Source organism: Melanerpes formicivorus, unplaced genomic scaffold (assembly GCF_026170545.1).
Source record: "Melanerpes formicivorus ecotype bairdi unplaced genomic scaffold, bMelFor1.0.p_v2 SCAF_16, whole genome shotgun sequence".
NCBI lineage: Eukaryota > Metazoa > Chordata > Aves > Piciformes > Picidae > Melanerpes > Melanerpes formicivorus.
In genome coordinates, this window is record NW_027142368.1 from 11,233,326 (window position 1) to 11,257,911 (window position 24,586).

The 24,586-nt window shown below is 40.9% G+C and overlaps 1 protein-coding gene across 1 annotated transcript in view; it reads left to right on the top strand.

Annotated features, from left to right (window-relative positions):
* OTOG (otogelin) overlaps positions 1–3,521 on the top strand; it is an 85,305-nt gene extending 81,784 nt beyond the window's left edge. Inside the window, exons 55-56 of the mRNA XM_068148102.1 lie at positions 432–511; positions 1,732–3,521. Coding sequence (XP_068004203.1) covers positions 432–511; positions 1,732–1,932 — 281 coding nt within the window. The 3' untranslated portion in view covers positions 1,933–3,521. The remainder of the gene's footprint in view (positions 1–431; positions 512–1,731) is intronic.
* The last annotated feature ends 21,065 nt before the right edge of the window (positions 3,522–24,586 follow it).

Sequence of the window (24,586 nt, forward strand, 5' to 3'; positions counted from 1 at the left end):
GGGCTTGATGTTTCTGCATCAGGTTCTGCTGTTTAGTGTTGATTTTAAACTGTGCTTATCCCCTTGAAATGTAGTTGCTGCTATTAAAGTTGTTACAATTCTTTCATAGGAACTGCATCTTTATGCATCATTAACAAGCCTTCTCACAGGAATGATTGATCAATTTACATAACTTTTTAAAGATGGTGGACTTAATGAACTTTTAATGATTGTCACTGAAGCTATAAGGAGACAATACATGAAAGGGAATAGTTTTAAGAGTAATACAAAATAAAGCTAATGTCACCTTGCTGAAGTTTTGCATGCGCAGTGATGTATTGGATATTTTCTTTGTTACATCTCTTGATCCTATAAAACATTCAGGAATGTTCTTGTCTGTGAAACATGTAGAATTTTGAGTGGATATTTTTCAATCGATGCCCATTTTGCAGGTAAGGAAGATGGAAAATTCTGTAAGAAGGTGACTGTCAGGATGACTATCCGCAAGAATGACTGCAGGAGTAACACCCCAGTAAGTAAAGAGCTATTACAATTTGTTTTAGTAGAAAGGAAATAATATGAGACACAAAAAGGAAATACAAATTCCACAAGTTTGTGTCTCAGGGACAGCATTTTTGTTTTTTTCACGGAGCTGCTTTAATGTTTCTCTACATTCTCAGTAAGAAAAAGGGACATGGGGACCTTCTGCTTTTGTATGCATATAGGTGCATGTTGATTTAGTGTAAATCCAAAGTCTCACTTCACCCTATAATCCAATTATTATATGCAAATTAAGTCTGATATCACTGAATCTTGCCAGTTAAAATGGCTACAGATGTGTTTGATTTTCCATCTCTCTAGGGGAAGTTTACATGCCAACTTCACGGAGAAAGGAATCTTGGGTCCTGAAGTTTTTTTTTTGACAGCGGCATGAATACACTGTGAAATGTGTAGGAAGAATGAGGCATTATCAGTGTGTCTACCAAAGGATTTTCTGTAGGAGGACACCAACAGTGTCCTGCTGTGCAGTAAGGCAGTGTGAGAGGCAGCAAGGGTGCAGACAGACCTCTCATGTGAGATGTGTAAGGGTGCCTGTAAAAGCTGTAATAAAAGAGTGTAGGGAAACAGCTGTAACCTCTAAAATGACTCTGAGAGTATGTTTTGTGGAATAAACTGTGCAACAGCCAGGAAATTTAGTTTCGGTGTCTCATTGAACAGAAACACAAATCCTGACCATTAAACCTGAAAAAATTCTCAGTTTATATAACTGTTTCTGTTACAGTCTGCATTACAGTTCTGGTGTAATTAGTAGTAATTCCCCTTGGCTTCCCAACAGATTGATTTAAGTATTTTATTTTATTCCTCCTTGTCAATACAGAAGCACTGCATTGGTGTATCATGGAAAACAATACTGCAAGGAGCTGTGAATAGAACATTTGGTGCTTTGTTTAGGCCAAGGCTGTTACTTCAAAATTAATTTTGTTTTTTCTTGGTGCCTCTACATGGCCAAAATCTGCTATTACTGAAATTGCTAGGAAAGTCACCGTTAGTCTCAGAGAGAGATTAAAAATTGGGACACATCTGGGAAATGCTATTAGTGGGATTTCATAAGGAGCTGGAAGAAATACCTCCAGGTTTTTCATAGCTTTGCCATTTCTTTTGGGTGTCTACTGTGTTGGACTTCCTTGAGAGCTCCTGACTTTATTTCCTGGTTGCTTCAATTTGCTAATGGTTCTTCATGTTTGTTACCAGGTGAACATTGTTTCATGTGATGGAAAGTGTCCTTCGGCAAGCATTTACAACTACAACATCAACACATACGCAAGATTCTGCAAGTGCTGCAGGGAGCTCGGGCTACAGAGACGAACTGTGCCATTGTATTGCACCAGTAATTCAACCTGGGTCAGCTACTCAGTTCAAGAGCCCACAGATTGTTCTTGCCAGTGGTCTTAGGCTATTTATAGCATAAGATAAACTATTCAAATTATCTGTTAAAACTACAATACCCAATCCACTGAATTTTACCAGTTTAATGCAAACTGATAAAACAGTAAAAAAAGGTTTTGGGCTCTTCTAAATTTCTGAAGAATGGCTTAGCTTTGTTTGTGTTGTGATTTGTCTACATGTTCATTCACAGGGACTGTTTAAAGATTTCTTGTGATTTGTGCCAACTTCAGGTGATTTACATCACAGACACCTCAAGAGAAAGAACACCTATTTTGTTCTGGAAGGCTTGCCCACTCTTTGTCAGGCACCTATTCCTTTTTTAAATCATTGACCAGCTTGCCTAGCTGTAGCTCCTTGTTTTAAATGCATTGCAATTGCACAAATACATTCCATGTCTATTAAGAAAAATGGTTTGGATAACATGAGAATTTTCAGTTTAAATCATATTCATGTTGGAAAATAGAGCATGTATAAGAAATTCAGCTAAAGACTTCTTTCCTTTCCTTTTTTTTTGTTTGTTTGTTTTTTGTTTCTCTTTTTTAAACCAGGGAACCTGCTAATCCTGATATAACAGTCCCTGGTATTTTCAGTTTTTTTCTAGTGCATTTTGTAATGTAGTGCAAAGCATTATGGCAAACATGATGTATGGAAGAAAATGAGTATTTTTAGGCTATCTAGATTAGTCACGAGTGGTTACTTTATCTTGCTGCTAAATAATATGACATAAACTGAAAATACACAGATTTAACAAATGAAAACCATTTTATGTTCCTTATATAGATACATCATAAGTGAAAACATTCATAATGAAATGTACCATACTTAAGCTGTTGCTTTTAGGAGAAGGAACTTTCTTTAACACTAATTTTAAAGAGGTGAAAATTCATTAGGAAAAATAAAACCAGGATTATGTACCTGTCTAAAAGAAAACCAAAGCTGACCATTATTTGTCACCAGTGTAGTAGAATGCAACTTCTTATGGCAAGTGTTTGATACTGAAAATATACGGTTGTAAGGTTTGAAATTCCTAAAGTGATTTTGCTCATGAACTTGAACAATTAGCATTTTGTTGCAATGTGATAATATTTTTATCCTCTCAGATAATGTTGCTGTTCTGTAATTTTTTTCAGCAAATGCCATCAAGATTCAGCAAAGATCGAGTAGCTTTTATTATGTAGATTAAACCTGTAGGTAGAACACAGTGATACACTTGAGATCCTATAATTGAAAATTAATCTCAGCATAACTTCTTAAAGCTGCTTTTCTGCAGTTAATCCAAAGGAAAAAAATGTCATTACAATCAATCCTGAGCATTTTTAATATTAATTTTGTATACTGTGAATTTCATTCTTACAATATCTAATAAACCACAGGAAGTCTTATTTTGTTACAACTAATTTTGCTGTCATTGTTAAGGCAGTTTACTGCCATGTGGTTCAACCCAATGTTTACTAATTTATCTCTTTTTTCTTTTTCAGCAGTGTAGGTGTTTCATTTTAGGGACTGTTGTTATCACTAGTACTAATGATCTAATACTACACTAGTGAAGACATGCATATAGATTTTTGAAAATCCATATATTTTTTCTGATTCCATCACAGTTCATTTTTATCCTCAGAAATGCAAAATTCAACTGTCAGTTAATGCAAGAGAAAAATTTGGTAAACCGTTGCTCATTGAAGCATAATAATACATTTCTGATCCTTAAGTGTCAGATTGGCTGTTTGTTCTGGAAAAACCGGGGTAGAGGGGTAAAGGGTAAGTTTCCACTGCCCGTTTTCTTTCCACAGATTTTTTCTTAAATGTCTTCCAGGACTGATTTGCAATTAGTACACTGGGTTGAGTAAATATAGGTATTACGTTATAACACAGTTGTTGTGTAGCAATGATTACCATTCAGCAATTGGGGCCAGGTAAGTAGTTAAGGTCTAGCAAGACGTGCTCCTTATTCAAAGACATCTAAAGAGTGGGGAAGGAACAGAGTTTGGGAGGAGTGCATCCTTTGGAAAACTATGGATTAAGGAGGATGGAGGGAAAGTTCTGTTTATGAGACATTGAACAGAGTTAAGTCCTTGAACTCACGCGCCTGAAATTGAATCTTTGGCATTTGCAAAAGTGAAGTTCAGCTTCCCTCAGTACTAGATAGCAAATGCCATCCTAGACAGTTAATATGAAGATATATTTCTTTTGCTTTCAAGCCAGGTGGTATTTGCTGTGAAGCGCCAACCACCAACAGGGGCAGAATTTGAGCAAGAATTCAGCCAGCTGCCATGATGCCCTTGACTATGACATGATCCCTTCTCTTGACACTCAGGCTAATGGCAAAGGGCTCATTGCTTCCAGCAAATAAATTAAGGTTGGTTACTCAGAAGGAAAGACATTTGAGATACAATCTTTGAACTCTTGGTTAAAAAGCAATACTAGAAGTGAGAGTGGAAAGTCAACTCCAGTGTGACTCTAGTGTACCAAGTAACTGTAATCAATGATTGCTGCTGCTGCTTAGAACCAGAAGTAAAATAAACATTGTATTAAGTCCTTATGATTTTGTAAATGTTAAACTCATTCTGAGAGAAACAAGGGAAAGATTCAAACTGCCTGTGGTTGGACAGGGGGATGATACTTTTCTCCTTGCCTCTGTGTTAAATTCCTTCACAGATGCTTAACCTCCCTGTCTGTGGTTAGTTCAAAGCAGCCCAGGCCCTTGCCATGTGTTTACCTTATGCTATGTTCACACTAAGCAACTCAGCTGGAAAAGGATTTTGCCTTATTTGTATTTCCTTGTCTTTGGGAACCAAAGGGACCTCAAGGACCTGTGGATTTCATCTAGCCCTCCCATGCAGGAGGTACTTAGATTATGGATAGTATCTGAGTTCTGAAATAACTTTCTTTTTACTTGCCTTTTGCCTATGTACGTGTAATATGAAGAGTCTACATTACTAAAGCTATATTCTTTAGAATACATGCATTTCGCTAGTACAATCCTATTACTGGAGCCTTTATGTAAGTTCTTATAGCAGCAAAAATTAAGCCCTGTGTTCAGCACATAAAAGTTGCTTTCTAAAAGCCTTGCTGCTCCAAGGTGCTCCAAGGTTATGGTTGCCCCTGCAACAGCAGCAGCACACTGCACACAATTCACAAAATTGAGACTGGATCCTTCACTGAGTTCATCTAAAATTTGTGATCTAAAAGACAAAAACACACACACACAACACACACCAGCTTTGGAAGTGAAAGAAAAACAACAAAGCTGCCCATCCAGCAGATATTGGGTAGCCTTTTGTAGAGCCATCTCAGCTGGGTGACTGCTGGGGCAGCTGTGGGCTGAGGGCCTGGGCCTCACAGGCAGGGGACAGAAAGCGCCTGTGCCGTGCCCTGTGCTTGGAGCCTCAGCGAAGGGGCTGAGGAAGGGCCTCCTTCCCCAGTTTGCACCACATGAAGCATGTTTCTGCTGGGCAATGAAGGTGGAAATGGTGGCTGAGGGATAAAAGAGGTATGTGAAAGGTAGTGTGACTGGTGAGTGCTCTACTACAGAACTGGCCCCTTGTTTTAGAAGCGGGGCCTGGCCAGTTGCTAGATGGTCTGTGGGCTGTAAGATGGGGGACAGGAGGTGTGTGGCCTTAGAGGCCTTTCCCTTGTGCTTTTCTGTGAGAAAAATTTGAAAAAGTAATAGTTTATTTTGTGAAAGCTGACTTCTTGGTGGTGAAAGCAGCAAAGAATTAAAAATGGTGGTGCTGCTGGAAACCTTTGTGCTTGCACAGCTATATTGGATTAGCCCCTCAGGCTCTGCGGGGAGAAGCAGCTCTCAGGTGGAGAGCACCTGCCTCACTTCTGTGGGTAAAACCGGTGCATGCTGGAGGAAAACACAGCTGCTATCATCCTCCAGTGCTGTTGTCAGCTGCAAGGCTAATTAATGTAGATCAAACTCTAAAACAGCGCTCAGGTGATTCTCCAGGTGCATGCTAATGAGTGCTTCTGTGGCAGACATCTTGATTGCTGCTCTGCAGGGTTGAGTGCATTGTAAAGTCGTTCATCTGGAATAAAAGAAGCCAAATATGAAAAGTTCTCTTCAAAAGGTAGGTGAGAGACTGAGTAATTAGTTGGGATAATTATTGTTGTTTAATGTGAGTGAAAATGCTGTGGGTGTGAAACCTGATCTCCCTGAAACTGAGGCCTGTTATGTTTGCTTACAAGTCGCAAAAGTGAAGTCCCCCCCTGAGGGCCTTGTTTCCTTTATATGTGCTTGCATATGTGCTGTTTCTCCACCAAAGTGATTCCTAGTGTAGATATATCATAAATGTAGCAGATATAATGCAGATACAATAATACATACAGCATAATGCAGATACAATAATACATACAGCATAGAAACATTATAAGCTTGTATGTTGTTAAAAGTAGGATTTAAGAATCTTTCCAATGCTGAATTGATTTCCATCTTTGCATAAAATATTTAGTGATTCGAGTGTGGAAACACTGTTTGTTTGTTATGGTGCTGTTTGCTTATTGTCATCTCCTCAAACAATTACTTTATTTGCATTACCTTGAGCAAGCTTACCCAGCCAAGATTCAGAGGGAAAATATATTTGGGAGCTGGACTATGATGGACATTTGCCATTAAGAAAGGCCTTTAAAAAAAAATAATATGTGTGTTTGTATATATATAATTAATCATCCTATCCAAACTCCCACTGTTGGGGTTATTAGTACATCATCTGGTCTCAGGATAACAGCCTCTTGAGTAATGCTTCCTCTAATTAGAGGTAGTGCTGCCTGGTGGTTTGGTAAATTAATCTGAAATATTTGCATCTGTTGCTCTGTAGTTTAATGTGAGCTGTTAGTCACAAGTTAAATAATTTGCATTTCCTCAGATCACCTCTCAAATATGCAGTCCATGAAGCCAGACCAAAATCATTCAAAAAAATGTCATCCTCCCTCTTATCTCTGCCCACACCATCGTTTCTCTCTCCAGTGCAAGTGGCTAGCTATGAATTACTAAAATGAAGTAACAGCTGCTATGCAGATGGTGATTTTTTTTTTGATGAATCCCCTCTCAATATGATGAAAATCTTTAACCTCTCTAGAAATAGTACCTGATGTACTGCCATCCCCTCAGGTCTGCTTTCTGTATGGACTTTTGACCAAGGCTTTCACCGTGTCAGCTCACTATGTTAAAACATAGATGTCTGAATTAACTCAGGTGTTCAGGCTCCATCCATCACCAAACAAAGAGAGGTGCATCCAGAAAGTGACTCATCCCATCCTGAAACAAATATCTAAGACTGATGTGATAAATCATTTTCCATTGGTATCATCTTTCCTTCTCACTGCAGAGAGAACCTGGATGGTAAAGATGTGGCTAGGCACCTTGGTTTTAGTTGTTAAAATTAATTGGGATAGAATTCAGCTTCAGTGGTTAACGAGATCTCAACAGGCTTGAAAGTCAGCTCCTCTGATGGTGTAGTGCTAATATTTGATTTGTATACACAGTAATGTCTTGTGCAGTTTTTCCTGTATGTCTTGAAGTATACTCATTTCATATGACCGCTGTATTTAAACTATCCATGGCCCTCATCCCTTTCTCTTCTCCTCTGCAACACAGAGAAAAAGGAGATGAGTGGTGAGATTTTGGCGGAAAATGTTAATAGAAGTTTATGCCCTCAAATTGGAATGGCAAGGCCAACCCTCATGAAGTTGTCGTACAGAGCAGAGTAGAAATCAGTACCTAAGGAGTAAGTTTTAACATTGCGGGGGGGGTGGGGGAAGAACAACCCTTTCCTGGACGCATTCTGTGGTTATGCTGACAGAGATGGGCTTGAGTGCAGACCTTGGTGCAGTATTAATATAGTTTTACCGTGTGTATCTGCTCTCCATTGCCCATGTGTTTTGCTGGTGGTGCCAGAGTTACCGCAAGTTAAAAAGGCAGGGACTGAAGACTGCTGCTATTTTCCCTAGCAAATACCTGTAGGATTTTTATTGAAAGGTTTTGGCTCTGTGAATTATTTCATATCTGGATGTGTCCGTGCTTTCCCAGGGCTGTGTTTTGGGACTTGTCTGGAGAAAATGACGGAGACACAGTGGCTTGCACAGGGCCACTAAGTTAATTCTGTGGTTTGATGGGCAGCCCAAAGCTTCACAGCTAAGCTGTGAGAAATTAACTTTGTGGTCTCATGCAAGCAAGTCATGGCATCTCCATCACCACAGAGTTGTAGATCTGTGCAAGGATGCACAAGGATGTAGTTTCTATGATGTTACAGTATTAGAAACCGGTACTTAATTACCAGAGCTTTCCTCCTCAGCTTTTTTCAAACAAGAAAAAATATTCTGCAAACCTGTACATAAAGGAAAACATTGCAACTATTGCTCTTAAATATGGATTTAGCACTTCACTGTATATTTTTTTTTAGCAGAGTTACTCTTCTATCTTATCCATGTGTCCTGGGGAGAAATATGGCACTTTTCGATAGCTCTAGTGATTGGAGTCTCATGATTACCTACAATGGAAGCACATATAACCTTGTGCCCTGTAAATATTGTTCTTAAGCTGATGTCTGGAATGAAATTCACAGCACTATTGCACATTTGTTTCTTGGCTTCATGACCAGTGGAGAGGGGGAAGGGAAGGTGGCATTTTCAGGCTTTAGATTTGGCCATATTGTAGCACTTCTAAATCTTCTGTCAAGTGGCGTGACGTCGCATTCGTTAAAAATGCACGACCTTTTTACATGTCCATCTGTTATATAAATAAAAATAATGCACTCCTACATTTTTATGGTATGCTAATCTTGCATGGCCATGGTCTAATTATCAAATGATTTCATGCTACCCTGGTGGCAGGCAACATCCAGACCACTGAACACTTGCTATGGATCTCTTATTAAATCCCTCTTGCACAGTTTCATTCATAAATTTACCATGCCTTTTAAAATAAAATAGTTTGATGCTTATACAGCAATATCAGGTAAGAGCAGTACATTTCCAGAATGTAGCAACAATTTTTCAGATGCTCCACTTCATGCATGACTGAATAATTGGTGGCAGGCTCCATTATTGCTGCCATTTACCTTGAGTGGAAGCCATGCCACTGCTTGTGCATGTGAGTTGTGCTCAACTACAAAATCTGAGTGTAATCTGTCTATATGTTTGTGGAGCTTGAATGTCCTACTCTCTACACCAAGCTTCATTTTGACAACAGGTGTCCTTAGCAGGGTAGCAACCCTACTAGTCCATACTGATTTCCCTGTTATGTTCATCCTGGCACAGAGGTGCTGGGATACTCATGACTTGCCTCCTCTGATGTTCCTCCAGGACTACTCTGTGTCAGCTCACAAGAAAGGACACGGTATCTTAAGGCTTTGTAAACATGTCATGTTAAACATGGAAAGCCAAAATCCAAAGAAAATTGGGGGGTTGTTGTTAATTTAGAAAGTTTCTTGGTGCAAGTGGCTAGTAGAAGTGCTTGCTTACTTCTGTAAGGCAATTTTTTAATCTTTCAGTTCGGTGCAAAGCGCTTATTCCCAAGTGACCATGCAGTTAACTCCATAAACAATGGGATAATTAAAACCAGAAGGGAGATATTTGTCCAGATTTAGACTGCAATTTACCCTAAACAACTTCATACCATCTGTGCCAACTTAGTGCCATCTGGTCTTTTATGAGATAAGATTTACAACTTAGCAAGAATTCTTCCTGTTGTCTTGTGACATTGAGTGCTCTGGTAATATCATCTTCTCCGGGTTTGCACCATCCCCCAGCATGTATTCCATAGATGTGTTTCATTTGACCTGTAGCTTCAGTGAGGTACTGCTGGAGTGGAATTGAATAGCAATTTTTCTACCCTCTTGTGCAGGCTTTGAGACCCCCTTAGCTGGACACAAGTTGTGGTGGTGACAAAGAGCCTGTGACACATTGATCAAGCACTGATGGTAGCAATTGACCCCAGTGTGCAGGTAGCTAGGGGCTACTGGGGAAATGAGGGAGGGTGGAGAGAGACATGACTTGTGATTGAGTTTGGATTAATTTCCCATCCTTGCTGCATCTTTGTCTTTTGGTTGATGAAAGTTTTGTCAGTTCCAGTACTTCTGTATTCTAGTTCAAGCCACCTTGCATAGCCTAAAATATTTTTATCACCCTTTTGTTTGCTTCAAATGAAAACAAGATGGCACCACAGAAGTTATTTACATCCATTTATTACCAGCAACCCTAGCCTCCTGCTGAACTGCAATAAGTTAGTTTCCCTCTTCTCTGACACAGATAATTTTAAGTATTTGTAATATGTTGGAAATCACAACGAATGGTGTGCTTACTCACACAACTGATGTGACTTGTTCAGTGCTTACCAGGACATTTGAAGCTCAATGTGGTTGAAGATGTTTGCACCATACTCTTTAAAATAAGGCACTGATGTTCTCTGTGTCAGACTCCTTGTTCAGAGGATTTTAAGAAGTATGTGTTGGATATGGAATCTGGGAAAATTTTCTTCTAAAAGAATGAAAAGTGCCTGCGGACTCACAGGGAAATAGTGCCAGCCTGTGCCAGCACTTAAGCCCCTTCCCAGTTCTCTTGCTGCAAGCAGTTGCTCTGCTTAAGCCATGAGCATTGTCTCTAGGTGGCTGGACTGCCACTCTCGGCAGCGGTGCCAGACAAGGCAGAGTGGCATGCTGGGGCATCACATACACATATATTTTCTATTTAATTTTTTATTCCATCTCCTTTGTGGGTTGTCTGAAAGCTGTGGCATTACAGACGGTAATGAAGAAAGCCCCCAGTCATTAAAGCAGCCTGTCTCATCACCACTGGCTTTCTCTGCTTCTGCATGCCCCAACCTTGCCTCCTTCCCTCTTCTCGGGTTTCTGCAGATCCAGCTGGTATTAATGAGATACAAGATGGTAGAGTGTGGCTGAGCTGGGATTGCCTAAGCTGGCATGTAGGGAAACAACTATACCTGGGCAAACTAGGTGAATTTTTACTGGCTACAGTGACCACCTTTGTGCCCAGGCTGGTCCTTGCCGTATTTCTGTTTCACAGTCTGTAAGTACTACAACCTCTCAGGCAAATGACTCCCCAGACGTGTGTGTGTGTGTATAATGCACGGGGGGTTAGTGGCTGTGCAGCTGAAATGTGTTACTTTCTAGCAAGTTCAGCTGTGGTGGGAGGGAGGAGCAGGAGCAATGGGCAGCACCTGTGTCTAAGTGAGCAGGTAACTGAAAAGAGTTTCACTTATTTGATGTTCTACTTGAAGTGTAAATACGTATTGTGTGTATGTTATGTAGAGGTGCAATGCGAATGAGGAAATGTGGTACTCATGGCCAACAAACAGACCACAGGGGTCGCAGATGCTTTCTCTGTAACCTGGTTGAATAGTCCATTAAAACACCTTTCATTTTGTATATGCCTCTTTGTGCCAGTAGTGGTGGGTTCTGTTGTGGGTTTTTTTTAGGGGGGTAGGGGGTGGTATGTTGGGTTTTTTGGTTGGTTGGTTTGTTTGTTTATTCAAAGCACTGGCGACTAATCAGATTTTCAGTTCAGTGACCTTGTCACATCTCTGCTGCGTTTTAAGATGTTAAGAATATTTTCCAAATGGAAAAACCTCATATTTAAAATTCTAATGTATTTTACATAACATAAGAAGGTTTTAGTACCAGAAAAATTACATTTTCCTCAGTCCAGTTTCAGGTTCCTAACCTGATTTTCTGGGCTTAATCCTCTTCCTGTTGAAATCAATAAGTACATTGTAATATAATGATTCACGTTCAAGGTTCAACCATAGAAAATTAAGGCTACATGCTGATTTTACTGCCATTGTTGAAAGATGATCTCTTAAAATGTGTAAAAGCACAATAAACTCTTTAACTCTTTCAGACCTATTATTTTTTTCCTTCTTTTTTTTTTTTTTTTTCCCTCTTCAGAGTCTAAACACTTTAAAATGAGGCTTTTAGTTTTTTAGACATAACAATCCCAAGACTTATAAGCTGAGAGATGCTATTTAGATAGGAATACCATTCTGGTTTCAATGCTTTGTAGGGGGTCAGTCATTGGACGTTGAGGAGCTTAACACAAGGTGCCAGGAAAACCATAGTCTACTCTTGTGTACCTTTTCTGGTGATTTACTGTTATTCTATATTTGCCACATGAAAAATAAAGGCTCTTTAGAAAACTCTTAACATTTTGATATCTGTAGGTGAAAAGATGCACAAGTTGGGATGTTTTCATTCCTTATTTGTGTAGGAACGGTAACACCCTCTTCTGTCCTTAACTAATTCATGTTAAGACTGAAAGGATATTAAGGCAAGTGGGGCGTATTTCCTTGTTTTAATGTAAGACAATGTAATTATCAATGTGGAAGTGTGGGATCTAATTCAATCTAACTCTTTGAGAGCAGTGGAAAAGCCCCAGTTGATCTGTCTTGTCAAAATGTAGTGGATGTGCTGCGAAAGTCTGGGATGCCTGATTATCACTTAACAGCCTGGTGAGATCTCCTGAGCTCCCACAAAGGGTCCTGACTGATACTCTAGCACTTTGGTGACTGCATCTCTCAAAAGATGAATGTTTCAAAATGGTTTTTAGGATATGCCTCTGGCTGTCTTCAAATGGCTCTTCTGTAAGTGATAAGTGCCACATTTTCTGCTTGCTGCCTCATGCAGATGCTATAACCATGGGTAAATACTAAGGGTGAGTTCTGCCTTTGGCTGCCCTGGATTAAGTGTGGGGAAAACTGGGGGTGCGCTGGTCCTTGTGGGTGCACATGTGAAGAGTCTCTACCACTGTTCTCCACCAGTACTGAATGTACAGGTCATAAATATCCTTATATTGCTTGTCTCCTTTCTGGTAATGAAAGTCAATGTGCATTCTATAGGCAGTTCCATATTTGGGGAGTGAAAGCTATTAAAATATGTGCAGCTGAAGTGTTACTTTCAGGCTCCTTGACATCCCAGTTGAACTAATCTTGAAGAAATTCTTACTTCCAAAGCCTCTAGAAAAGAAAAGGACCAAAAAAAAAAAAAAAATATATATATATATATAAATCTCCTCCCTCTTCCTCATGCCACAAGACTTTCTGAGGAAGCCAAACCCTTCCCATTATGTTTCCAGTCTCATTCAGGTACAGTGATTTCCCCACAACTACTGAACTCTCATGTCCTTTTCTGTCTCTGGTGGAGGAAGTGCTGTATTCCCTGCTGAGATACAGTCTTTTCCCATCCTCCAGAAGCAGGAGAGCATTGTGTCCCTTTCCCTGCTTTTGGGACCCCATAAGAAAACAGATATCTGGAAAGGGTCTATGCCAGCTGTTCCTTTTCTTGTCCAGAAGAACAGGGAAAACTGAGTTTGCTTTCATGTATTCCAGCCAACAGAACTACTGGCTCTTGTTTCCTGAGATGTGTGGTTTTTTCCAGCACACAGGCTTGTGAAGAACTGTGGACTGATCAGTAAATATTTCTAGCACTAATGGAACTATGTCTTTTGTAAGTGTAGTATTCAGAAAAGTCTGAAAATGTGTGGTACAAAGTACACTCTTTTTTTTTTGAGTATTCTTGTTGATTCCACTTTAAATGTATCCATCATAGTATAAGCTACTATTCTTCTTTTTTCCTTAATTGTCTGACTGACCAGGAAAGGATTGTCAGGTTGCAGATAGTCTCCTCCCCATCCCCATATGCTGGTTTGTACTAAATCAGTGAGGATTAGACTTTTTTGTGGACAAACAATGGTTGATCCATGTTAGACCAAAGATATCTCACTAAGGAGAAAAAGGCCTAAGATGGTAAAAGCCACAATAGGATTCAGCTTGATCTCCATGTAGATGTGGCCTCCTTTGCTGGTGGAAGAAAAGGGTTGGCAGTTCTTGCAAAAGTGGTGGGTACATGTGCATCAGGTCAACAAATACCAATGAGAAAAGTTAAAGAATTTTCTGTAGCACATAAGAAAAGAATACAGCTGTGTTCATTGCTTGCTCTCTGCATTTTCATCGCATTAGTTTCTGGGAATCTCTTAAGACTGAGATTTCTATGCAGACACTACAGAGAGCTGTGAGGGAGGACTATGATAAAATGGAAATACACTGAGAATCTCAGAGGCACCTTTGCCATTTTATTTTCAAATATGCCTTGAAGCTCATTACATACTACAGCAACAAATAGAAGTGGTTTGTGCTTCTTTCCAGGAATTCTTTCCTTGACAATGATTCTGGCTGGTTTGGTAACAGTGTTTCAAGGAGCTGGTGTCTGTACTTTGCTTTCTGGACCAGAGCAAATTGACTTATTTTCAGACTGGTCTTGATGTGGTTGTGGGCTGCCAGTACAGTTCAGGAATTTGTGTTGCATAGTTTTCCCAGCAATATCTAACCCCTGACTTTTAGAAGTGTGATACAATAAAAGCATCACAGTGATAATTTAGAATAAAATTTAGAATAAACCATACCAGGTTGGAAGAGGCCTTCAAGATCATCGCGTCCAACCCATCAACCAATCCAACCCACCCAAACAGCTAACCCATGGCACCAAGCACCCCATCAAGTCTCCTTCTGAACACCTCCAATGATGGCGACTCCACCACCTCCTTGGGCAGCCCACTCCAATGGGCAATCACTCTTTCTGTATAGAATTTCTTCCTAACATCCAACCTGAACCTCTCCTGGTGCAGCCTGAGACTGTATCCTCTTGTTCTGGTACTGGCTGCCTGGGAGAAGAGCCCATCATTTGCCTGTCTACAACCTCCCTTCAGGTAGTTGTAGAGAGTGATAAGGTCACCCCTGAGTCTCCTCTTCTCCAGGCTGAGCAATAATGGTGCTTGGAACTGGAATAATAGTTTTGAAACAAATGGAAACACTTCTTAGAAAGATGCTGTAGTTTGTACTTGAAAAAGCATTGATGAATTAATATGTAGTGATATCCTTGCTTTTATGAGATGCATGTAAATAGCTCAGAGTTGTTGGTACCAAGTGATGTGAACAGAAGGGTTGCCTAAAAATTAAACACAGGATTATCTTGATCTAGAAAGTATTTGGCTACAGGCATTGCCAAAGTATTGCCAAATAGCATCATGCCACTGAATGTGAAGGGTCAGAGTACTTTTACCAGGCAGCAGTATGTTGGAAAACACTTTAGAGGGCTTTTTCCATTGGTAAGAAGCTGAGTAATTAAAAAAAAAAGAAAAAGCTATTATTAGTATTTGCCTTGACCACTGGTATCTAATTTCTGAATTTGCTGGGGATATTGCTGGTGAGTTTTCTGCATGTTAAAAATGTCTCCCTAAATATATCCTGTATTTGGTGCTCTGTTGGGTCTACACATGAGATCCTAGCTATCTTGAAACAAAAATTTGTCTTATTAAAATGTACACTGAGAGGGATGCCTGCTATTCAATTGTACAGTCTATAGAAATACTTGCAGACTTGGGGGAAACTTCTAAAATATCTTGAGAATCTCCATCAAACCATCTCTGCCACATGGGCTCAGGGCCTGTGGGTTCATGGTGCCTTCTGCTATTTTGGCAGGTCATTGGCCCAGTGCAAATTGATTAATACCTGGAAACTGCAGTGGAAGGAAACACTGCTCCCTGTCTAGTCCTAAGCTATGTGCTGAAGCCACAAGGTAGCCAGCTAACTGCTAGTAACTCAGTATGACTGAGTATGCTGCCTCAGGCCTGTTGACATGCCATCCACCATGTTTAAGTGGAATGCTGTGGCAGCTGGGCAGCTGTGCTTAAAGCAGCAATTCTTCAGAATTATTTTGAAGAAACAGCTATAGGTCACAGTGTTTTTTAGTGTTTTTTTGTTTGTACATAATCTCTTATGTACAAATGTCTGGCTTTTTGATTGACGTGTATTTACAAACCTCTTAACTGGCATCCAGTTACAACTGAAGTGTTGGAGAACACATAAAACTTGAGTCCTATCTGAGGCTAGAATGAAGACACATTTTTAGTCAGCCTGATTGATTTTTGTAAGATAGAGCTCTCTGAGGAGACCATTAAGCTCCCTATTTTTTCTTTCTAGTTTAGCTTCAGATAGATGTTTCATAGAACAAATGCATTTGCCTGTGATAAATATGAAAACTTCTTGTCTACTGTGATGATTTAAGTAGAGAGGCAAGACCTCTGCTGCTGGAAATGGATAGGGCTATTATTTGCAGTAGCAGAGAATTTTCTGTAGTGTCAAATGCGGGTATTGGCTTAGCACAGGATTCAAGGGGAGGTACAGCGATCTCAGCCAGAGGGAAATGGAATGTTTTTGTGTGAAGCACATGTGGAAAGCCTCTTTATTTGAAAATATTTGCACTAATGGAAAACATAAAAGGAGAAAAGTAAAAGACAAAGAAAAATATTTTTAAGTAGCCAGAATGCTGTTATGTCTTAAAGGTCCATATAGTTATGTCTTCATTATTGCTTAGGTTTGTGAAAAGTTGGCAGTCTCATGGGACCTGTATCAATGGCTTTGTCTTTGCCTGTCCTTTGACTAATTCTTCCCCTGATGCTGAACAGCAGTCAGTTGATGATGGTGCTTGCTGCCTGCGTTTAGATATATTTCTGTAGTAGTACTGTTGAAGTGGTGTGCTTAAATTTACTCTTGGAAATGTTTCTTTGGGTTGTTTTTGGCTTTAATTATGCTCCTTCTGCTCCTGTCATTCCTCTTGTAAATACCAAAATTAAGTATGATGAGAGCTAAGACTGATGCTTGGCATAATTACTATAGAGGTTGCTCAATTTAAGGGTGCTGCCAGGGGAAGTTCAGGCTGGAGGTCAGGAGGAAGTTTTACACAGAGAGAGTGATTGCCCATTGGAATGGACTGCCTGGGGAGGTGGTGGAGTCGCCGTCACTGGAGGTGTTCAGGAGGAGACTTGACAGGGTGCTTGGTTACATGGGTTAGTTGATTAGGTGGTGTTGGATGATAGGTTGGACGTGATGATCTTGAAGGTCTCTTCCAACCTGGTTTATTCTATTCTATTCTACTGTAGCAGGATCAAAAAATGCAGATGTGGCAGAGGGAGGCTAGGGACCAGCCTGCAAATGTAGACTGATGGACCAACCAAAAAAACCAAAAGTTACCAGCCAGAAGTTACTGGTGAAGTAAACTGTCTGAATTTATAAACACTTCTAGTAAATAAAAGGTTAATAACTCTGTTTGTAGTAAGAAAAGACCACTGCCCTAGGATACACACACTTCACTGTACCCAGATAATCCCTGGAGCAAGGAGGTTTAAGGTAATTTGCAGTGCAGCTGTCCTTTTCTGGAATATGAGCAAATTCTCCTGCACATGGTCAGCTGCAAGAACAAATGTCTATAGCAAATGAAAAAACAAGATGTTCAACCGCAGCCTTCTGCACTTGGAAGAGAGGCACGTGAGCTGGGCTGTTCCTCCTGCCTGAACCAAATTCTACAGCACGAAAGGGTTTAGCATGCGGCTTATGGCCAAGTGGCAGCAACGTGTCAGCGGTGAGGGAGGAATGCTGGTGATAGAAACCCAACTGATTGACATACAGTGGCTATAAAGTCATAGTAAATCTATTGTTTCACCAGAAGGAAGCAGGATTAGAAAATGTATAATCATTACAACTCTGTGCTGTACAGCATCAAGTGATGGTCCGTCTCCCGTTGCTGGTGTGGCTCATACTTGGATTAATCTCACCAAAGCCTATACTTGGGCAAAGTCTTCATATGGTCAATGTGGTTCAAGCCATAGTCATTCTGGGTCTTTTACTCAAATACATTTATGGCACTGCAGAATTTAGCTCAGTAGTTTTAAGGAGGTACTTTTTTCTGTTGTGGTGCTGCAGGGACCCACCACAATGCAAGTGGCAAGCTTAAAAATCTTAACATTACAATCTGGGAACTGGTTCTCAACAAAACTATTAAATCCAACTAAACCATAAGAGAAACCCCCAATTATCTGATACAGATATCTTTTATCCACAAAGAAGCAAAAATGAAAATGGAAAAGAATGTCAATACTCTAGTTAGAGACCAAGTTCCTGGTCTAAGCTGAAGGAAAAATCTGCATTTTACAGATGTCTGAGTAGCCTGAAGAGGCTTGAGGGGCAAATAGCATGTACAGCCACACATTCAGTGTCTTGCTAACTGTCAAAAACAATTGAGTTACCCACGTAGGCTGGATTTTCTGAACAGCTCTTAGTTGATGCAAATCTGCTTCAGTATTTGTTTTACATGTTGCCCTTAATGTGTTGAATTTCTGCAGTCCCACTTGTCTTGCAGGATGGGCATTGAGTCTGTGTGACTCTGGGCACAGGACATCCAAATGTCATACGGAGATCTGCATAACCAAAAAGCGTGTTTCTACCTCCAGAGCAGACACAAGGAATTTCTTATTAGGCAGGAGACACTGGAGTCTCTAAAATAGTTTCAGAACTTTTCCCGTGAGGTTAATGGCCTCAAGGTGTTCCAGGGATGGTTTAGATTGAATGTTAGGAAATACTTCTTTACTGAAAGGGTAGTCAGGCCTTGGAATAGGCTGTCCAGGAAGGTGATGGAGTCACCATCCCTAGAGATGCCCAAAAAACATGTAGACGTGACACTTTGGGGCATGATTTAATGACCATAGTGGTGTTAGTTTGATGGTTGGACTCAATGATCTTAGAGGTCTTTTCTAACCAAAACAGTTCTGTAAAAGTGTAGTATTACAGTGGTTACACCTACAACATTGTAGTTGATGTATTTATGGTAGTGTGTGCTCTCCACGTTGTCCTTCTGCATTTGACCCATGCAGCCTGATCCCACTGTGAGTCCTTGCTGCTGAATCTGCTGAAGCTGCATGGTTGATGGGTTTATATTATGACACAATGTCTTTTGTGATTCAGCTGCAGGCTGTTTTTTATAATGAATGCTGATATTAGTAAGAGAATAGGCTATGCCTCTGCATGCCCTGCTGCTAAATGGCAGAATGTACCTGCCTTATACATGCCATGGAGCAGCAAATGGAAAAGCAAATGGGAAGTCCATAGGGGCCGGTGTTTGGTTTTTACTTACATTGATGCCAAAGAACAGCAAGTGCTCCTTGTTCGTGGGGAGATACAGATTATATAAGAGGATATGAAGGGACTTGTGGGCTAGTGTCTACAGCAGAAAAGAAGTAGACATTCTGATTCCTTTCTGTTTTAAAGTATATTCAGAGCAGTATGTGTAAATGGCATTGGCTACCTAAGGAGTGCACCTACCCCACTGCACCAGCTGAAGTGAGACAGGGAAGGTGCTGCTGGAGTACAGCCTGCAAGTGCTCAGGGATGAACTACAAAATAGGCAGTGATGATTCAATCTCATTTGCTAAAACAAGGTGGAAAAGTTTGGTAAACCTCTGACTTTAGACTAAAACAGTAATACATCATGTCATATCATGAAATAACTTCATATATTTCCTTTCGTGTTAAAATAGACTACTAAATGCATGGGTCTCTGGAGTGTTTATGGTTACCCTGAACTGTACAGAGGATTCATAGCTTGAAATAAGGAATTTCTGTTTATATTTACTTCAAGGACTGAATCTAATTGAAACATGGAGCAACTCCTTTGTTTAAACTGGGTTATGCTGGGTGTGTACTAGCATAAATCTGGTGCTGAGCTTTTAGAGAAGTCACAGTATCACTTAGGTTGGAAAGGACCTCGAGGATCATCGAGTCCAACCTATCAACACAGACCCCATGACTAGACCATGGCACCAAGTGCCACGTCCAATCTCCCCTTGAACACCTCCAGGGTTGATGACTCAACCACCTCCCTGGGCAACCCGTTCCAATGACAAATTACTCGCTCGGTGAAGAACTTCCTCCTCACCTCGAGTCTAAACCTCCCCTGGCGCAGCTTGAGACTGTGTCCCCTTGTTCTGGTGCTGGTTGCCTGGGAGAAGAGGCCAACCCCTTCCTGGCTACAACCACCCTTCAGGTAGTTGTAGAGGGCAATGAGGTCACCCCTGAGCCTCCTCTTCTCCAGGCTAAAGTCACCTAGCTTCTCTCCTCCTTTTTGATCCCCATTTAAAATGGAGCAAGGATTACCTGCTCCAGTAAGAAATTCAGTGACAGAAGTCTGGAAGGTGGAAGAGAAGAATCAAATTTTTAACTCATTATCCTAATAGGCACAAAAGCCCTGAAGTGAGCGAAATGGCAAAAAGCAGAGATGGCAAACTAGAAATAACCATAATTCATCTCTGTGACTTTGCAGGCAGCTGAGCCCTGCTGAGGTGATGCTGGGAAGGGTTAACTCAGCAGCAGCTGGCCACCAGCGCTTGGCCCTTATCTCACTCTTATCCTCTGCTATTAACTGGCCACAATTACGGACCGTATCGGTTACTGCCATCTGTTTTTTCATGAGGCGCTGGTCGGATTGTGGCCAGCAAAGGGGATTAGGGGGAGAAAGGCAGAAATGACAAAGCGCTTCTGGGGCGCTGCAGTGGGGTCCCGCGTGCGGCCAGTGCCGCCACCATCCCCGACAGCTGCAGGGAATTAAGCGTAAAGATAAACTGTGAAGGCTCTGTCAAAGCTGCTGTGAAGGAAATGCATTTCTGCCTGCGGTTGTAATGCAGGAGTGGTGCAGAGAGAATTAAAGTGTAAAGTGAAGGTGTTTGGTGGTCAGGTGTGTTCTGGGTGATTTGTAGTTTCCAATGTGGATCGTTACAGATGGGGTCAAACTTTATCAGCCACAAGCAAACAGCAGCAAAGAGAGGATACTGGGTGTGTTCAATAGGAGGCAAAACCAAGCGCAAGCTGTTGACTGAAGTGCCCCTTCATTGCTTATTTTTGCAGTAGTGATTGCCATCTGGGCTCTTGCTAAAATAAAATGTGCGCAAATTTGGGACTGCTTCACAATTACCAAAGGGTGTGACCAGGGAAGGCAGTATATTTCAGTCCTGATTATCAATACTTTGGAGAGCAATGAGGCTTTTGACAAATATTAATTTACTGCACTGCTATTTGTCTTAACTTTACAAAATATCAGGCCATCTTGCAGTAATGTGAGAAAGGAGAAGTTTTCACCATGATACCAGGGATTCAAGAATCATTATGGCTCAACAGCTGTACTTTGATTCCAAGCTTTACTAAAACCAGATTAATTAAATTATTCCAAAGTATGATATACTGCCAAAATAAGACTCTCAGGATTTTATTACTTTGGGTAAATTAAATTAAGGATAATACAGATTTTAATGTTAGAAAACTAAACTAATGTTTAATATCCTTTCTTAATTTTGAATTGATATATGACAGTCAATATTCTAAGGATTAACATATACAGAGAGAGTGATTGCCCATTGGAATGGGCTGCCTGGGGAGGTGGTGGAGTCACCATCATTGGAGGTGTTGAGGAGGAGACTTGATGGGGTGCTTGGTGCCATGGTTTAGTTGTTTAGGTGGGTTGGATTGGTTGATGGGTTGGACATGATGATCTTGAAGGTCTCTTCCAACCCGGTTTATTATTATTATTAATAGAAGAACAAACCTAATTCTTTGTAACACACAAGGTAGAGGATAACTAGAGGTGCACTGTACTTGGTAAAGCTACTGGTAATCCTCTCTGCTCCTGATTGACTTGAGCAATAAACTGGGGGGAAACCCCATGTGGCAATGCTTTTTCATTTTTTCAGATGAGTCAATGTTTTTGGACCAGGCAATGCTGTTCTGATGTTCTTCATGTGATCTTTGCTCTAGATTTAGGGTATGGGGTTTAAGATTTTTGGGTTATTTTCCTCTTACTTTGAATAAGATGCGTGTGAATGAGAAGTAAAATGAAGCTGATGTTGCAGGTGAGTCAGGCTAATTTGAAATGTAACTAGCTGCTTATTCTTTATTTTAACTGGACTTGAGTCTGACAGCAGGACCACAGAAGTTATGTGTCAGCTCTTTTGTCATAGCTTGAAATTAGGCAACATCTAATAATGCTTTCTGCAAATACAGTGACCACTGGTCATTCTGGGTATTCCTTAAACTTCTCACACATGTCATGGTACTTTTCCTGAGTACTGCTGCTTGACAAGTCCACTCTTACTTCAGCCACCAGAGGAAATCTCAGGAGCTCAGATCCTCTTACCTGCTGTGGTGCCTGCAGAGCCCTGGTGCTTTTCTGCCCTACAAATACCAGTTTAAAATCGGTGGCAGATGATGATCGTCCAAGGTATGTGGCTGCCTGAAGGGCAACTGAAGGTGGTCTGTGGACAAGAAAGCTTTTATCAGAGTCCTGGCACCTTAATGCCAGGACCTAGTGTGAGACCTCTTTGATGTCTCACCTCTGCCACACAGTGGTGGCTTGAGATTGCAGGCAGGCAAGTCCAGCACCTATGTTTTTAACCAATGTAGTAATCTGCTAGTCCTTCACATCAGCTTCTCTGCTGCTGAAATAAGTGGGTTTAAGTTATTGCTATTCCTATGCCCAAAGGGGATGTAAAGTAGCTCAATGTTCATTTAGAAGTCTTCAAATATGTTGAGAGTAGCATTTGATATCTTCATGTATAAGTGATAGCCAACTCAGACCCAAGAGCACCTACCCTTATATATGTCACCTAATACCTAGTGTCCAGGGCTGTGTTATAAACTTTGTGCCAAACAAATTTTTTCAGAAATATAGGGACAAAAAAAATCAGTCTGTGTTTTGGAAAGATGCTTGCCTCTGGAAGGAGTCAGTTGCATTTTTCATGTATTCCCTGGGGCAGCATAACAGCTTCAGCTGTGGCATGACCAGCTTCACAGGCCATGGGAAGACTACTGCCTTCCTCAGCAGACAGTGGCTTGTCTTTGGGGAGTACCTGCAGAAGCCACCTGCAGAGTGGGATAGTGGAGGTCAGGTCATGGCAAAGCTGTTTTGGCTGTTAAGACAGTGTGCTGAGCCCTCCCCTGGAGGGTAGGGTGGATATGAAGATACAGTGTAGCCTGGCAGACCCCTGATGAGCATCGAATATGAAGCAGCTGGTGGTCCTGGTCACAGGAGCCAGGATGTGCTGTTGGTGCTCACCGGCCATGGGGCAGAACTAATGAATGCCTGTGCTGTTTTGTGGGTGGCAGTGCCTTGCAGCCAGAGGCTCACGGGTAGCACAGCAGGGTGGAAATGATTTGTGAGTGACCAGAGAGTTCATGGCTATCACTGGTTTCTCTAACGAGGTGCCTTGTAACTTTGTGTGGTGTAAATGGGGCCGTGACTGCCCAAAGTGTGCAATGGTAACATGTGGAGGAAATTGGTAATGGGGAATGTGTCATGTGGTGTCATTCATGATGATTTATCTGTGCTGTTACATCCCCTGGTCCTGTAGCAACAGAGAAGAGTAGATTTTCTTCCAGTGACATCAAATCACAGCAGGTGCGATGGACCTGACTGCAGTCTTAACTTCCATGCATCATGCAGATGGTGGGGAGAGGTGTACTGAGGGTGAAAAGGGGGAGCTGAAATAATAATATTGGGTTGTTTTTTTTCTGAAGGGCCCATAGGGCAGGACCAGCCATTGGGAAAACCTTTTCTTTAGCCCTTCTCATCATGAGCCTTGCAAGGGAGCTACAGCCTTAGAGCAGACACAGAGCTGGGTGACTGCTGTGGATCAGGGAGGAAACATTTGTGTTTAACACGGCATTCAGTGCTAGCCAGCCTCCTTTAGCTGTAAGGAAAGACCTGTACTTTCTCAAGTCATAGACCATGAAATGTGATCTCTTGTTGCCCAAGCAGTGGTATCTGGTTACCTTTCCAGAAGATGACATGGGCTGGTGTTGCACTTTGCTAGATAGATGGGGCTGAGACTGACTGGATTTTGTATGTTGGTTTGTTTTTTTTTTTCCCTCTCCTTTCATTCTCCACAGAATTGTTTAATGCCTTTTGACTAGGAGAATCACTTCTGAAATGCAGGAGATGTACAGTTGCACACTGAAACCAATAGATTTGTTTTCAATTTCTCCTCCAGCCATGGGGTACTTCAGACTATTGTGTTATCCAGTAGTAGGCAAAAGGAACCTAATTTATTTTCTTATCCTGTTTTTCATGATATTTCAAGCAATCTGTGATTTAAAAAATCCATTAGAGCTGTTTTAAAATATCAGCACATTTAAGGAAATCAGATGGCAAACACCAAAAATAGTTTTGGTAGTAGAAAAAAGAATGTACTCTTGTGAAACTTCTTGGGAATCTGTGTGATACCTGGTAACTTCACATTAAATCTGTCTGCCTTTGAAAGGACTTCTAAAATGGTCACAAATGATGCTTAATAAACAAAAGCAGCAGTCTGAGTTCAGTATGAAAACTGGTATTTAGCTAATTAGCTAATTAAATACAAGTAGTCTGTGGTTCTGTTGTAACTGCTAGCAGGGGCTTGTGTTATTTCCTGTGGTAAGACTACCTGATATTTGGTGACCTTCCCCCATTTCCTCATGCTGATTTTTCTGCCTTGCATCCTATGGCAAAGCATTGGAAACCTATACATTTCTAGAACTGGCTCTAGCTTACAGGCTGCTTCTAAGACTACCTGCCCCTAATAACACAGCATCTGGTATTCTGTGTGTAATGGTTTAGCTCAAGGGATAACCTGCCTGCTCCCCTAACACAAAAGTGAGGGGAAGAGTAACACACACAAGTCAGGCTTGAGATAAAGAGATAAGAGTTTAATGTAACATGAGGTATCATAATCACACAATGCATAATTACCTTAGCTAATTATCTAATTAACCTGATAATACAATGCATTATTACCT